Raw genomic sequence first — 13,126 nt, 5'->3', positions numbered from 1 at the left:
TGCTGTGTTACAACAATTTGCTTGCTCACCACAGACGTCTGTGACACAGTGTGCCTGTGAAACCAGGGTAAGTTGTTCATTTTCAGTGCATTTTGAAGACTGCAGAGCTTAAGTGGTACATCCCTCGACTGCAATGAATGAGGACGACCCATATGGAGTGCTGTGGGAGGTTGAATGGCATGGTGAACAACAAAGAAGTGTCTGTAGAGATGACTGTGTGATCTGATGGGAAGAAAGTTAAACTCAGTGGTACAATAAACCCCATAACTGTGCCTACTGGGCTGCTGCAAATACACGTCACCAAGAATTACCATGAGTGAATGTGTGCACTGTGTGTTACTTATTCGGGATTGACTGGGCTATTCTTCTATGAGGGTGCAGTAACTGTGAGGTGTACCTAGAGAAGCTTGAGACATCTATTCCATCTGTGAGCTGTATGGGGACATAAAGTTTTACTTTCAACAAGATGGTGGCTTCACCCCACTACCGTAATCATATATGGGAGTATTTCAACAAAAATCTGCCCATACGTTGGACAGGCCGAAGAGATTTTGTCGAATATCCACCATGTTTTCCAGACCTAATGGCTCTGAACTTCTACATAAGGGGAACACGAAAAGACTTTTTTCATCAACAAAAACCAAGCACACTGTATGAGCTTACAGAATGCATTGAACATTCATGCGCCGATGTTAATGGTGATGAAACCTACATTGGTTGCAATAACTCGAACTTTGAAAACATACTTTCACCTAAAATGAGACATTTCCATTGCTTAATTTAGACATTATTAAACAGTGTACACATTTTTTGAACCACTTTGTATGTAATTTGAAGCTATACAGCCCAAGTTACACTCATCCATTCCCTTTGTTTTCCTCCTTGAGAGGAGTCCAAATGATCTGTATGGGGTTAAATTTAGTAAAGGATACATTTCATTTTCATCCAAAACCAAATCCATATCTTTTATTGCCTTCTGAAACCAGTTATTTTTTGCATGGTGACGCCGGCAAGTCAATTCTAGCTTATCCAATTCTCTTGCAAGATGAACACGTTCCTTCACTCCTTTGAATAATGAGTCATCTACAGGAAATAAAGGCAGATCCTTGTCTGAAAGAATACGAAAAGGATATAAATTATAAGTGGCTCTAAAATTCACAGAAATAAAATTATTACCCTTGTAAAAAATCAACAATGTTGTCAAATGTCACTATGTGGGTATCTTAACACTGTACCTCGCCCAAGTGTTCTACACAGTCGTGCATAATAAGAGACTTCACTTGGATCAATTAGAAGAATTGTTAGGCCTTCTTTTTCCACACGAGCTGTTCTGCCACTACGGTGTATGTAGCCCTGAAATTAAATGACATTAGGTTATGGCGTATATATTGTATAATTTCAATACAACTATAAACGACAGGCTCTGTGATGTACCCTGAATGTGTGTTTCATTCATTTGAAAGCCAACCTAATACTCCCCGTGGCCATTCCAAGACCCATGAAGTGTTTATATAAATAGGAGGGTATCAGGAGGTAGATATTTGGCAGTCAGTCAATGTGAAACTAAAATATGGTTGGTAGGTTATAATTTCATGACGCTGGTGTGGCCATCACAGCACATTATCTATATCAAGATGAAATTCTGCCTCTTAAGCAGTACTAGGATCAGCTATAGCAAAATGCTTTTACAATGGTTTAAGTCTTTACGGCAATGTGTACATAATTTGGACTTGGTCTTACGAATCTACAAGCTGCAGATAACTATCAAAGTATTCAAAGATTATAAAACTCTTGTGTAAGAGGTATATGCTGAGCAGATACCCTGCAACATTGTGTCAAAAAGAGAACCATATATGGCGCAAACAGCTAATGAGGGCTTTTGTTCATTATATACTTATACCTTGAAATCTGTACGGTACCTTCAATCACACAATAATACCTGCAGATTGTTTCAAAACAACTATTTTTTCTTAATTACACACACATTTGGCAGGTTTCAGAAAATATCTAGTTGTCAGTGCTAAGGAAGGTTAGGAGTGTTGTTCCTCTCAATGACCACCTAAGCCACCATGTCTAGTCTTGCTGCTGACTGACACAGTTTGGTTTATTTCATAACATTCCATGTCATTTCTGGAGAACTTGAGTGGAACAAATGATGTTAATAGTGCTACAAGATGATAAAGTAAAATAAATTATGATGCTAACAACAACAAAATAATGTGCATTCATTTACAACGAATAAACATGTTTTGGTAAAAGAACGTACATGTTGATAAACAGTAACCCAACTATGGTGCTAAACAAAGATTCAATCAAAGACCACATGACAACTAAGACAGTTATGTTCCAGGTCTGGAACAGGCAGTGATTCTGCGACAACATTGTGGATATTTCACTACTACATATAATTCCAATACATCTGCTTCTATAATGGGGTGAATGTATGTTACAGTGCAAAACTGGATTCAGAGGTGTGTGAGGAGATCAGTCCTATGATATATGCAGATGGTTTCTGTTCTTTCAGACATGTCCGAAAGACTGGTGATCTTGCAGCTCTCGAAGAATGAAATTACAATAAAATCCAGACCTTTAGCTGCTTACAGGTGTTGATAAATTTCAACAGGGACAGTTGAAAATGTGTGACCTGAGCAGGACTTGAACCTGGGATCTCCCACTTACATTGCAGACATGTCCAAAAGAACAGGTACCATCGTCATATAGATAAGGCTAACTGGCCAATGATCTTCAGTGCGGATGCACTCACATTGCCAGAACTCTTACAGGATTCGGTAGTCTGACTGCCACGAGTAATGAGTATGGGGCAGGGGCACTACAAATGTAGTGTGTGGACAGTAAGTTGGGGACGTGGGTCTCACAGGGAGCGTGCCAGAGATAATGCCTATAAGCAGCTAAAGGTCTGGATTTCATTGTAATTTCATTCAGTCCTATGAGGTTAAAATGAAGTGCTCCATTCTTGAACTGCAAAATTCACAAACCACAGTCTCTCATTTCCTAGCTACACTAACTCATTATCCCTTGTTTGTTACTTACTGTCTCAGTAATTTGCTAAAACATTGAAGGTGATCATATGTGAAGAGACAAATGAAAATCTTTACTAAGGACGGGATTCATACCTGCATCTCCTGCTCACTAGGCAGATATGCTAACCACTACACCATCCTGTCACAGTGACTTTGTACAACTGCACGGAGTACCCTAGCACAACCCCCTCCTCAATCCAAATTCCTATTCACACCTCAGCCCAGTTGGTATTCCCCCTAAACTCTAACAGCACTGCAGAGGCTCTCCAACTGTACTGGAATAATACATCAGCATCGGAAAAAATGGGAGATCCTTCCTGAAATCCAGCTGGCAAGGTCCAGGCATTCACAGAGGGAGGGATTATTTGCATCTAGGAACTTCAATGTCAGGCATGTGATGGAGCTCTTTAGTGGTATGGCTGTCAAGAAGAAGAAGAATTCACACATTGTGTACGTAGTACCAGGGGGAATTGTGATGCCACATGAGGAACAGGTTTTCCCATATGCCATGAAAAGCACAGGGTACAGCCCACAGCTGGTGGTTGCTCATGTCAATACAAACACTGTGTGTTGCTTTGGATCAGGACAGATTATCCCTGGTTTCTAACAGCTACATAAAGTTGTAAAGACAGCCAGTATTGCTTGTAAGATGAAGGTAGAACTCACTGCTTGCTGCAATGTTGACAGGACCACCTGTGGATCTGTGGTACAGATCTGTGTGGAGAGTCTGAATCAGAGGCTCTGACAGTTCTGTGACTGTGTAGGCTGTAGATCCTTAACTAGCGCCATAGAGTGGAAAAATGTCAGTCTCGGGAAAGTACAGACAGAGGTACAGTCTAAGAGGGAGCAGATCAACCAAGGAAACATTGGTAGTGTAGCTGTAAACTGGCATAGCTGTGTTGACAAAGAAGCAGAGTTCCAAGCACTCATAGAAAGTACAGAATTCTAGCTAAAGCCAGAGAGAAGCTCATAATTTTTTCACTAAAGACGTTGTTCAAAAGGATAGACTAAATTCAACTGGTGATGGGGAGTTTGTTGCTGTTAGTGTGTGTAGAGGTTATACTTAACAACAGGAATAAATTAATAATTCGTTCATTTCACTGACCCCCCCCCCCCCCAACACACACACACACACACACACACACACACACACACACACACACACACACACACACTCTGATAATATAATGAGAATTCGAGTCTTATTTCGAACAGGTACTTGAGTCACAGTTACTAGCGACTTCAATCTACACTCAATACTTGGTAAAAATAGATGTTAAAAGATGTATCATCCAACTTTGTACTAAATGTTTTCTCTAAAAATTATTTTCAGCATGTAGTTCAGGAGCCCATAGGAAGTGTGAATGGTTCTGACAACATACTAGACTTCGTAGTAACAATCAAACAGAAAGCGTCATGGCAGGCACATGAATTAGTGACCATAAGGTCATTACAGTGAGTTGAATACTGTAAAATCCAAATCCACCAAAAATAAATGCAAAATATATCTATTTAATAAAACAGATACAAATCTGCTTGACACTTTCCTAAGAGACAGTCTACATTCCTTCCATACTAATGTAAGCATTGTGCAAATGTGGTTTAAATTCAGTGAAATAGTTGTGATGGCAATTGAGAGTTTTATGCCAAGTAAATTAATAACAGAAGGAATAGATCTCCCACGGCACACAATATCAGGCCAGTGCACTGTTCCAGAAGCAATGAAAATAAGAATGTTCAATTTAAAAGAACACAAAATCTCCAAAATTGTGAACAATTTTGAGATGCTCAAAAGTTAGTGCGTATTTGAATGCCAGATGATTTTAATAGTTTATATAGCAAGACCCTATCTCAAACACTGGTAGAAAATCCAGAGAGATTCTGGTTGTACGTAAAATATACTAGTGACAATGCACAATCAATATCTCCACTGGTTGATAACAATGGTACTGTTAATAATGACAGCGCCACAAAAGTGGAGCTACTTAACACAATTTTCTGAAATTCCTTCACCACAGAACAGGCAGTAAATATTCCTGGATTTGAATCAACAACTGCCAATATGAGTAATTTGGAAGTACATACCCTCAGTGTAGTAAAGCATCTTAAATCAATTAAGGAATGTCATTCAGCCCTTATTATATACTAGTTAGGTTCTCTGATGAAACAGCTCCTATTTTAGCAATCATATACAACCACTTGCTAAATAAAATATCCACACCTAAGGACACAAGACAGGAAGGAGAAGTAAACTGCTGAATTAAAGGCCCATATCATTGACATTGATCTGAAGCAGGATTTTGTAATATGCTGTATTCGAACATTACGAAATAACTTGATGAAAACGATCTACTGACACACAACCAGCAATGATTCAGAGAATACTGTTCTTGTGAAACCCAAGTGGTTCTTTATTCACACAGAGTAATGAGTGCAATCAATGGGGAGCTCAAGCTGATTCCTAAAGACTTTTGACATTGTTCCTCGCAAGTGGCTACTAATCAAACTGTGTGCCTATGTAGTGCTGTCTCAGTTGTGCAACTGGACTCATGATTTCCTGTCAGAAAGGGCACAGGACTCTAAACAGTAAGTGTGAGGTCGTCCACACAACTACCATTTTTTTTTCCCAAACTTCAGTTTTTCAATAAATAACACAAATTTAAATGTTGTAGATTCAATTAAACACCTAGGGATTACAATTGGAATCATCAGATACAAATCATTGTGCACAATGTGAACCAAAGACTGCGTTTTATTGGCACAACACTTAGGAGATGCAACAAATCAACCAATGGGATTGATTACACTATACTTGTCCATCCTTTTCTGGAGTATTGCAGTGCGGTACAGGATCCTTCCCAGATAGGACAGAATACATTCAAAACATTCAAAGATGGGCAACTTGTTTTGTATTATCAAGAAACTGAGGGGAGAGAGTCATGGATATAATAAGCAAATTAGGATGAGATTAAAACAAAGGCACTTTTTTGTTGTGGCAAGATCTTTGCACTAAATCTCTATCACCAACTTCCTCCTCCGAATGGCGATGTATTTTGTTGACTCCCACTTACATCGGGTGAAATGAACACCACAATAAAATAAGGAAAATCAAAGCTTGCACAGGAAGATTCAGGTGTTCGTTTTTACCATGCACTAATCGAGAATGAATCGGTTAAGAAATATTCTGAAAGTGATTCTATGAACTCTTCACCAAACACTCGAATGTGAACTGCAGAGTAATCAAGTATGTGTAGATAGAGAAGATGATGTCAGCCTTCTGCATGACCAGAGATATGTACAATAAAAATAATATATCTACAGATGCCGAGATCAAACATTACATGCAAAGTGAGGAATGCAGTACTGTAAGTGGCTGAAATGATAACACTTGAAAGACATAGCATAGAACTGCAAAATACTACATCACAAAAATGGTAGTGAGACATGGATGCAAGGACCTACAGTAGAACTCTTCCAGAGTATGAGGAAAACATTAGGAGAAATCAGAATGAAAAGGACAAGATTTGCAGGACAGGACATCAAGGTGAATATGGACAGAATGACCAAAATATGGGAAAAAATGGCAGGACAAGCGAAAAAAAAAGGACAGGAACTAAGTGGTTGATGGACTCTGAAGGAAAACTAGAAGAGCAAGTACACAGTTACCATTACACCACACATCAATGATAGGCGAGGATAAAGGAAAAGGATAGTGTGTCACCAATTGAGCAGATAAGACTACAGAGTTTGGAAGAATACTAGCAGACAAGAGAAAGGAGAAGAAAATGTTATCCATGAAGGGGCTTATCCATGGTCCTAGAAAGGCTGTAGTGGAAGAAATAAGTACCTTTGCCACAAGAAGAGAGATTATCAACAGCAGTCTATAGATATGTTGCTAATCAGTTTGTGCGTGAAAATGTAATGTTTAAATTCACTAAGATACCAGACAATGATAAAAGTGAGAATCAGCAACAAGTTCTGAATCCACAAATAACAGAAGCAACTGACAGAAATAAGTACTCTGTCTAGACTCCTAAGAACTGTTATTTGTTTTCTCATTTTTGGGATGTCAAACCCAACAATAACATAGTCTGTCTTGTGTTCACATTTGGTCATAGGTTTCTCAGACCCACTATGGAAGTTGAAAACCAATAACCAAACTAAATGTCCAGATTTGAGAGTGTTCAGCACCAAGCCGTGAGACATAAAACTGACTAAAATTGTAGTTGTACCCTCCCATTCCTTGATTTTCTTTCATTTCCATTCTCTCTCCCACTCCTCCCTCCCTTCCTTTTCCCTTCCCTTATCTGTACTTGAAACACTAGGATTCCAAAGCTTGATTTTTTTGTCGTCTTTCTTTATGTGCTAGAGCGGTATATTTCAGTGTTTCTCAGGGATGTATAACTTGATCTATTTATCTTTACTAGTTTACACAGTACTGATATTTAGAAGCAAAACATTACCTCAGATGTGCGAGGCACTTGATAATGTATGACATGTTCCACGCCAGGAATGTCAAGTCCGCGAGCTGCAACATCAGTAGCCAACAAGACACTATTTGGATCATTGCGAAAGCGATCCAGGTTTTTGAGCCGCTGACGTTGTACCATATTAGCATGGAGAGGAAGGGGGTTACATTGTAGCAGCTGCAGCAACTGTGTGAGGCGCCGCACACAGCTGATACTGTTGCAAAACACCAGAGTGCGACCAGGATGTCGCTGTAATAAGTAATACAGGTACTCATCTTTCTCCTCCAGGGTACAGCAAATGCGTGACTCGAGCAATGTTCCTGCTGTACCTAAAAACCAGAAAAGAAAGCCTGATTTACTGACAATTCAGATGCAACAAAATTATGTACAAGAGATACTTAACACTAAAATCACAGCAAACATGGCAAGCAAAATTTAACTGAAAGTTTTCCTTGTATTACGTTTAAGTAGGTATTCAAAGTAGTCACAACAAGTGTCCAAGCACTATTTATGTAAATGTCATGCACAGGGTGTGTGAGAAGATATTGGTGCAAGTAAGGGAAAAAAGTATTGATTATACAAAAGTGAGCAGTAAGAATAATATATGGCGTTCACCCACGGACTTCATGTAGGTACCTCTTCAAGGAGCTAGGTATTTTAACTGTGCTGTCACAATATATTTGCACAAATTCATCATCATAAATAATCCATCACAATTTGAAAAGAACAGTGATGTGCATATCTACAACACTAGAGGGAAAAAGAGCTTTATTACCAATTATTAAAGCTGCCAGTGGCTCAGAAAGAAGTTCAAAATGCAGCAACAAAAATTTTTTATCATTTGCTCGATAACATAAAATGTCTGACTGTAGCAAGGCAAGTTTTAAATTTAACTTACAATCATTTCTCCTGGACAACTTCTTCTCCACTGATAAATTTCTATTTATAACAAAGCGTTATTTTTAAGTGTAGTTGCACGAGACTGACTAAAAGAAAACTGTATTCATTAATGTTAACACTAATCACGTACACTTGAGTTACTCTATGGGGGAATTATGATTTATTCACAGTATTTACCTTTTTCCTGGGTGATATCTACAACCTTTGGATTTGTTATTCCCAGTAATGAGATGATGCCCTGCAATTTTTGGCCAGGTGTCAGACGTTTCCTTGCCTGACCCTTTAAATGTCTTGGCGGTTCATGCACAAGTGTAAGTGTTGCAGAAAAAACAAAGTTCTGCCGACTACTTTTCCTACCCTCATCAAGATTGATACGTTCCAAAAGTTTCTGCAGTTCTTCATAATGGCCCCTCTCAAGCATTCGATCCGTTTCATCAATTGCAAGATACCTAAGACAGGAAATAATTTTGTTTTTTTTTTCCTTAGGTTTCTCTCTCTTACTTACATTATGACAGCAAATTAGTCTGCATATTTCCAAAAACTAGTGTCACCACTAGAGCAATATGATTTGAATATTTCAAGTCAGTTTCCCATACAAATTACATTTTCCAGGAAAAATGCATTCACAGCCAAGATTTCCCATCTTTGTGTATTCCATTTCGAATTTTTGATCAATGAATAAATACATGGAAAGCTACAACATCGTTTTTATGTACTGTCCACATGACAAACATACATACACTGAAAAAGATAGAAATTCATTTTTAACATTACCTTATATCATCAACTTGAGACAGGTGAAGGTTCCCTTCTTGAATGAGCTCCCAAAGCCTTCCAGGAGTTGCTACAACAATGTCTGGACACTTGCGAAGCAGTCTCTCCTGCTTTTCTGCAGAGAGGCCTCCCACCACAACTGAAACCTGACAAAGAATTTATACTATTATCAATGTGAATAATATGGGCCAAACAATATGACATCAGCCTGACAACAACTAACTTGCTTGTAGGCAGAGACAAACATTTAAACATACACATGCGTACTGTTGAACGATTCAATTTTTATTTAACAGGCATAGTTATCTGTAGATACATAAGAATATTTTAGCCGTATAAGGTGAATAGCAAAAGAAAAGGCAGATTGGTTATGCAGGAGTCACATTTCAAAAATGAAAATTTTGCGACTATCCACAACAATGTAAACTGTTATATACAATTTTCAGCCATCATTAATCTTTCAGAAAATCCTCCACATAAAATTCACCCACACACAGCTAGCAAGGTAGTCCAGATGCCAAGTCTGCAACTCCTCTTACCACTATAAAAATTGGACGTGCCTTCCCTAAAGCCTCATTTTCCTTCCTTCAGTGAAGTGGGTCCGCACATTTAAAAAGAATGAATAAAATGGCATGTATCATCATCTCCAATGCTGAGAAATCTAATCACTTATTAGACCTCATAACTTGTAAGGCTGTTTATTGTCACATCCATTGTTAATTGCAGTACATAAGTAATAATGACAGTTCACAACCCATATCGAAATTTTGTTAACAGACCACTTAAAGTTATAGCTGTGTGGAATATGTAGCTACTTAGTCTCTAGCAACAACCACTTTTTTTTTTCTTTTTTTCCCCTTTTCTTTCTAACTGCAAATCATATTTATCATGTACAGAGGCATCACCAATGGACATGTACAGTCTGAAGTGCAAAATAAGAAAAATAATCCAATGAAATATATGTGCACACAACTCACAGCCAAAAAGTAAATCATCTCATTAGTGATTGTACAATGGTTTATGATTCTGCACACATTTCACCTCACAAATTCAGTAGTCAAAATCTCTAACAAAAAAAGGTATTGCAAAATGACTTCTAATATTTACGAACTTTTCACTAGGAACACCATCACTGTCATTATCACAAGTCATTCTATTCATTGCAGAGTTCACAATCCTATGATCCAAGCATGTCCATCCCAGATGGTTACCAGCTTCTCTTATAGCCTGCTGAAGATGCAGACCAAAGATCATCTTGATTTAGTTAATCGACCCAGACGCAGTTCTCTCCCTCAGTCTTGTGTCCTCAATACATACTTCCTTGATTATTTTTTCTATATTTACTCCATATCTTCTCACAATATGGTGAAAGAACTGGACAACTTTTTGTGGCAGTGAGAAGAAAGGCACCTGGAGATACTCAGTTACTCAATAATCGACAGATTAGTTGTTCTTTCCGTCAATTTTACGTGCAGTATCTTGCACCAGCATCAAAGCTCAATACGTTGCTTGTCTCTGGCCTTAAGGGTCCATGTTTCACAACTGTAAAAGTAGACAGAAAACACGAGTGTTTCAACAAGCCAGATCTTTGTATGGCTCACATTTGTTCTTTTCTGCAAGATCTTGCTGAGCTGCTTGATAGCCTCCTGCACTACTGTAATCTGTCTTCTCATCTTACTCTCAAAATTTCTCGTGCCACAAATGGTTGACCCGACTTAGCTGAAAGAAAGCATGACTTCCAGTTCCTTTGATGGACCTGTGAGTTATATTGACTCTGGACTTGCTAATATTGACTTCTAATCCACATTATACACTAATATTATTTACTTCTGTTAGTAGCTCAGCAAGTTGTTCTTTGCTGCTGGCTAAAAGCGCAGTGTCTTTGACAAATCGAAGGTTGTTAACAGTTTTTCCAATAATTAAGACACCTTTACTCCAACCATCACAAGCTTTCCTGATGACATGTCCAACATAGATGTCATACAGTTGTGGGGGATAGGGCACAGCTCTGTCTGAGAAAATAATGCTTGGATGGGATATGGGCTCAATAGTTTCGTAGTTGGAGCACTTCCTAATTAATCCTTTCTTGTATCCCTTGCGCCATTTCTCTGATCAACTCCCCAGATACACTGTCTACGCCATGGGATTTATAATTCTTCAGACACTGATGTGCATTCTCTATTTTGCTGTGTAAGACTGTTGGTTCCAATGTAAGTTGCCTAACTGCTCCATTGCCCATACTGTGTTAATTCCAGAAGAAAGCTTCTCACGGTACTGTTTTCAACTTACAATAACATCCTCCTTGTCTCTGACATAGTTGTCATTCTCATCGTCTGCCACCCACGTATAAGGATTACATTCACCATGATGCTGCTGAGTTTTGTTTTAAGTGATCATGTACTTGATTACGATTGTTCTATCTAATAACAGACATCTTTAATGAACTGTGATCTGTCCCTTCTACAATTATCAATTCCGTTATATTCTACGCACATACATGATACTAAAAAAAAAATCATAATGTGCTAGGAGTCTATGAGCATAATTGTTAAACTCAGGTCCAGTCTTCATATTGGATAATTCTGCACTCTCTGAGCACCATAGGACAACTGATATTAGAAAAATGCAAGAACAATGCTAAATGCATCATCAAATTATTAGAGGAATGATGCTCAATCATTCCTCCCTCGGTTATTGTTTGTGTTACTAATAACTGTTTTTATTACACATACAAATATTTTAAAGTATGATCCACCTTGGTACAATTAAGTTATACATATTTTTTAAAAATGGATGAGCTATTTATCTTAAAATACTTTAAATCTTCAGACCTAATACTATAGGTTTGGTTCCATTCGCCACATTAGATTTTGGATATAGACCAGATGTGTCTTATCCTTGCCTACAATGAGAGGATGTACCATAGTAAGCATTACTCTCCCATAACAAATGAAAAGCAATCAATTAAAATTCAGTCCCTGCAAAATAGTGAGTCCTCTTGTTGGAGCATAATTCATCCAAAGATGAATTAGGACAACTTTGTCTCTTACACTGACAAAACACAAAGCTTTAACACAGAACACATCTGGCTGTACAACAAGAGTGATGCTTGCTCCACAACATGAGTTTACAAGGAACTGGAGATTTGCTTATGTTCCCACTGAGATGTGAAGTACTGATTTGAAATCGATACTACATCTATTGTTTACAATTATTTTAAAGATTTTGTTACATACTGAAAAACTCTCAAATACTCCTTTGTAATTATTTCCATAAATCCAATACTACAAAAAAAGAAAAGATGAACAACTGCTGCTGCTGCTGCAAAGGGTGGGTGAGCGGGAAGACGGATGTACTGATGAATAAACAGACAGACGGACAGCCATACCCATGCGCACAACTGCTAAGCTTTTAGTTACAAGAAGACAAAATGACTCGCCGTAACTTACCTTCACGAGGCGCAATTCTGAGTACTGCCAACAGATACACAGAAGTTCTCTTAAGGGGCTCCGGAAAGGCTCAAAATCATGAAAAGTTCAATTTTTACTTTTTTGCGTTTTCTGAATCAGCAGACTATTACCTTTCAATAGATATATAATTTATTCAATTCCGAAGACTACAACTATTTTTAAATTTTTTCTGAAATGTGTTCTACATGGGCGTGACCCACTGTGGCGCTGTTAAACTGCTGTCAAATGGTGTTATTATTAACGTCCGTGTCCATCAGGTACATTTTAGTGATGTGAGATAAAGTATGTGTTGTGGCTAACCTGTGATGGTTCAATATATATCGCTGGTGTGATTGTCGATTGTTTCATGTTTATTTACTCTGTCGTTATCTCGAAAATATTCGTAATTAATTCTGTTTCTTGAGTCTCTGTTTTGTTGAAGTATAATAATGAGTAAAAGTAAAGTTATTAGAAATCCTCTGAAGGCTTTTAA

At 38.1% G+C, this 13,126-nt stretch overlaps 1 protein-coding gene across 1 annotated transcript in view; it reads right to left on the bottom strand.

Moving 5' to 3' along the window:
* The window catches only part of LOC126195379 (ATP-dependent RNA helicase DDX24), an 89,908-nt gene that overhangs the window by 6,930 nt on the left and 69,852 nt on the right, over nt 1-13,126 (bottom strand). Inside the window, exons 5-9 of the mRNA XM_049933959.1 lie at nt 9,185-9,330; nt 8,588-8,859; nt 7,505-7,839; nt 1,236-1,353; nt 933-1,110 (exon numbers count right to left, since the gene is read on the bottom strand). Of these exons, the coding sequence (XP_049789916.1) occupies nt 933-1,110; nt 1,236-1,353; nt 7,505-7,839; nt 8,588-8,859; nt 9,185-9,330 (1,049 nt within the window). The remainder of the gene's footprint in view (nt 1-932; nt 1,111-1,235; nt 1,354-7,504; nt 7,840-8,587; nt 8,860-9,184; nt 9,331-13,126) is intronic.

The sequence above is a fragment of the Schistocerca nitens genome, chromosome 7 (assembly GCF_023898315.1).
Source record: "Schistocerca nitens isolate TAMUIC-IGC-003100 chromosome 7, iqSchNite1.1, whole genome shotgun sequence".
Taxonomy (NCBI): domain Eukaryota; kingdom Metazoa; phylum Arthropoda; class Insecta; order Orthoptera; family Acrididae; genus Schistocerca; species Schistocerca nitens.
Note: the sequence above shows the minus strand (reverse complement) of the source record. Positions and strands in the feature narration are given on the sequence as shown.